Source organism: Elephas maximus, chromosome 15 (genome assembly GCF_024166365.1).
Source record: "Elephas maximus indicus isolate mEleMax1 chromosome 15, mEleMax1 primary haplotype, whole genome shotgun sequence".
Classification (NCBI taxonomy): Eukaryota; Metazoa; Chordata; class Mammalia; order Proboscidea; family Elephantidae; genus Elephas; species Elephas maximus.
The window spans coordinates 19708452-19711542 of NC_064833.1; the positions used below are offsets into that span (position 1 = coordinate 19708452).

Below are 3091 nucleotides of genomic sequence, written 5' to 3' on the forward strand. Positions count from 1 at the left end.
TCAGCTACTCAGCCTTAGGAGGAGGAGGGAGGAGGCAGAAGCCGTTACAGGTGAACCAAGACATAGTACACCTTCCCCTCTATCCTTTTAAACATCAGTATTGAAAAAGAAAATCAAAGAGACGTGCTCTGAGCTGCTTAAATATTCATGCCTAGGTGTTCTCATAAAATATACAAGAAAGCAACCAAGGGCAGTGTTTCATGTATAATCAAAAGGATTCTGGCACCTACGGATGAAATAGTAAAGTATTGGAAGAGAAGGGGGAAAGTGGTGTTCTTCTTGACAGGCAGTAAGATCCTTCCCGTGTACAGTGAGACAACTGCTGGCATGGATGAGGGCTTCTAAAAAGCCTCCTGGAGAATAAAGGAAGGAGGATACCAGAGACTGAGGCTCCCTATTGGATGACAGAACGGGCAGTGCCTGCAACTTTCCACATGGCCAGGAATTATTGGGGTGTAGGTGATACAGCCTCACACATCTGTCAGTCTGTTGTACCTTGGTGGCTTGCGTATTGCTGTGATGCTGGAATGTATCCCACTATCTCAAGTACCAGCAGGGTCACCCATGGTGGTCAGGTTTCAGCTGCACTTTCAGACTAAGACAGACTAGGAAGGTCTACTTCTGAAAAAATTAGCCAGTGAAAACCTTATAAAAAGCTGTGGAACATTGTCTGATATAGTGCCAGAAGATGAGCCCCTTAGGTTGTAAGACACTCAAAATACAACTGGGGAAGAGCTGCCTCCTCAAAATAGTTGACCTTAATGACGTGGATGGAGTCAAGCTTTTGGGGCCTTCATCTGCTGATGTGGCATGACTCAAAATGAGAAGAAACAGCTTCAAACATCCACTAATAATCAGAACGTGGAATGTATGAAGTATGATTCTAGGAAAATCGGAAGTCATCAAAAATGAAATGGAACACGTAAATATCAATATCCTAAGCATTAGTGAGCTGAAATGGACTGAAATAGCCATTTTGAATCAGATAATCATACGGTTTCCTATGCCAGGAATGACAAACTGAAGAAGAATGGCATTGCATTCATTATCAAAAAGAACATTTCAAGATCCATCCTGAAGTACAATGCTGTCAGTGATAGGATAATATCCATACGCCTACAAGGAAGACCAATTAATATGACTATTATTCAAATTTATGCACCAACCACTAATGCCAAAGATGAGGAAATTGAAGATTTTTACCAACTTCTGCAGTCTGAAATTGATCAAACTTGCAATCAAGATGCATTGATAATTACTGGTGATTGAAATGCAAAAGTTGGAAACAAAGAAGAGGAAACAGTTGGAAAACACGACTTTGGGGATAGAAACAATGCCGGAGACTGCATGCTAAAATTTTGCTTAAGACCAATGACTTCTTCATTGCAAATACCTTTTTTCATCAACATAAATGGAGACTATACATGTGGACCTCACCAGATAGAGTACACAGGAACCAAATTGACTACATTTGTGGAAGAAGACAATGGAAAAGCTCAATATCATCAGTCAGAACAAGGCCAGGGGATGACTGTGGAACAGACCATCAACTGCTCATATGCAAGTTCAGTTTGAAACTGAAGAAAATTGGAACAAGTCCACAAGAGCCAAAGTATGACCTTCAGTATGTTCCACCTTAATTTAGAGACCATTGCAAGAACAGATTTGACTCATTAAATACGAATGACAGAAGACCAGACAAGTTGTAGAATGACATCAAGGACATCATATACGAAGAAACAAGAGGTCATTAAAAAGACGGGAAACAGAGAAAAGACCAAAATGAATGTTAGAAGAGACTCTGAAACTTGCTCTTGAACTTTAAAGTAGCTAAAGCGAAAGGAAGAAATGATGAAGTAAAAGAGCTGGACAGCTTTTCCTGGCGCCGCGGAAGCGATCGGCTGCTTCACCATGAAGCTGAACATCTCCTTCCCAGACACTGGCTGCCAGAAGCTCATTGAAGTGGACGATGAACGCAAACTTCGTACATTTTATGAGAAGGGAATGGCCACAGAAGTTGCTGCTGACTCTCTGGGTGATGAATGGAAGGGATATGTTGTCCGAATCAGTGGTGGGAACGACAAGCAAGGTTTTCGCATGAAGCAGGGTGTCTTGACTCACGGCCGCGTCCTGCCGCTGCTGAGTAAGGGGCATTCCTGTTACAGACCAAGGAGAACTGGAGAAAGAAAGCGCAAATCTGTCCGGGGTTGCATTGTGGATGCCAATCTGAGTGTTCTCAACTTGGTTATTGTAAAAAAAGGGGAGAAGGATATTCCGGAGTTGACTGATACTACTGTGCCCCGTCGCCTGGGGCCCAAAAGAGCTAGCAGAATTCGCAGACTTTTCAATCTCTCCAAAGAAGATGATGTCCGCCAGTATGTCGTGAGAAAGCCCTTGAACAAAGAAGGCAAGAAACCCAGGACCAAAGCACCCAAGATTCAGCATCTTGTTACTGCACGTGTCCTGCAACAGAAGCGACGGCATATCGCTCTGAAGAAGCAGCGCACTAAGAAAAAGAAGGAGGCGGCCGTGGAATATGCCAAGCTTCTGGCCAAGAGAATGAAGGAGGCCAAAGAAAAACGACAGGAGCAGATCGCTAAGAGACGGAGGCTGTCCTCTCTGAGAGCTTCTACCTCTAAGTCTGAATCCAGTCAAAAATAAAATTTTCTAAGGACAACAAATACATATGGTCATATTAAAAAAAAAAAAAGAGCTGAACAGAAGATTTCAAAGGGCGACTGGAGAAGACAAAGTAAACTTATATAATGCAATGTGCAAAGATCTAGACTTAGGAAACCAAAAGGGAAGAACACACTTGGCATTTCTCAAGCAGAAAGAACTGAAGAGAAAATTCAAGCCTTTCAATATTGAAAGATTCTATGGAGAAAATACTAAATGACATGGGAATAATCAAAAGAAGATGGAAGGAATACACAGAGCCACTGTACCAAAAAGAATTGGTTGATGTTCAACCATTTCAGGAGGTAGCATATGATCAAGAACTGATGGTACCGAAGGAAGAAGTCCAAGCTGCACTGAAGGGACTGGCGAAAAACAAGGCTCTAGGAATTGACAGAGTACCAATAGAGAT

The 3091-nt window shown here is 42.3% G+C and overlaps 1 protein-coding gene across 1 annotated transcript; it reads left to right on the forward strand.

The window, feature by feature from the left end:
• The first annotated feature begins 1887 nt into the window (after positions 1 to 1887).
• Positions 1888 to 2708, forward strand: LOC126058782 (40S ribosomal protein S6-like). Its single transcript, XM_049854068.1, has one exon. It carries the CDS (start codon positions 1912 to 1914, stop codon positions 2659 to 2661), a length of 750 nt encoding a protein of 249 aa, XP_049710025.1. The 5' UTR covers positions 1888 to 1911; the 3' UTR covers positions 2662 to 2708.
• The last annotated feature ends 383 nt before the right edge of the window (positions 2709 to 3091 follow it).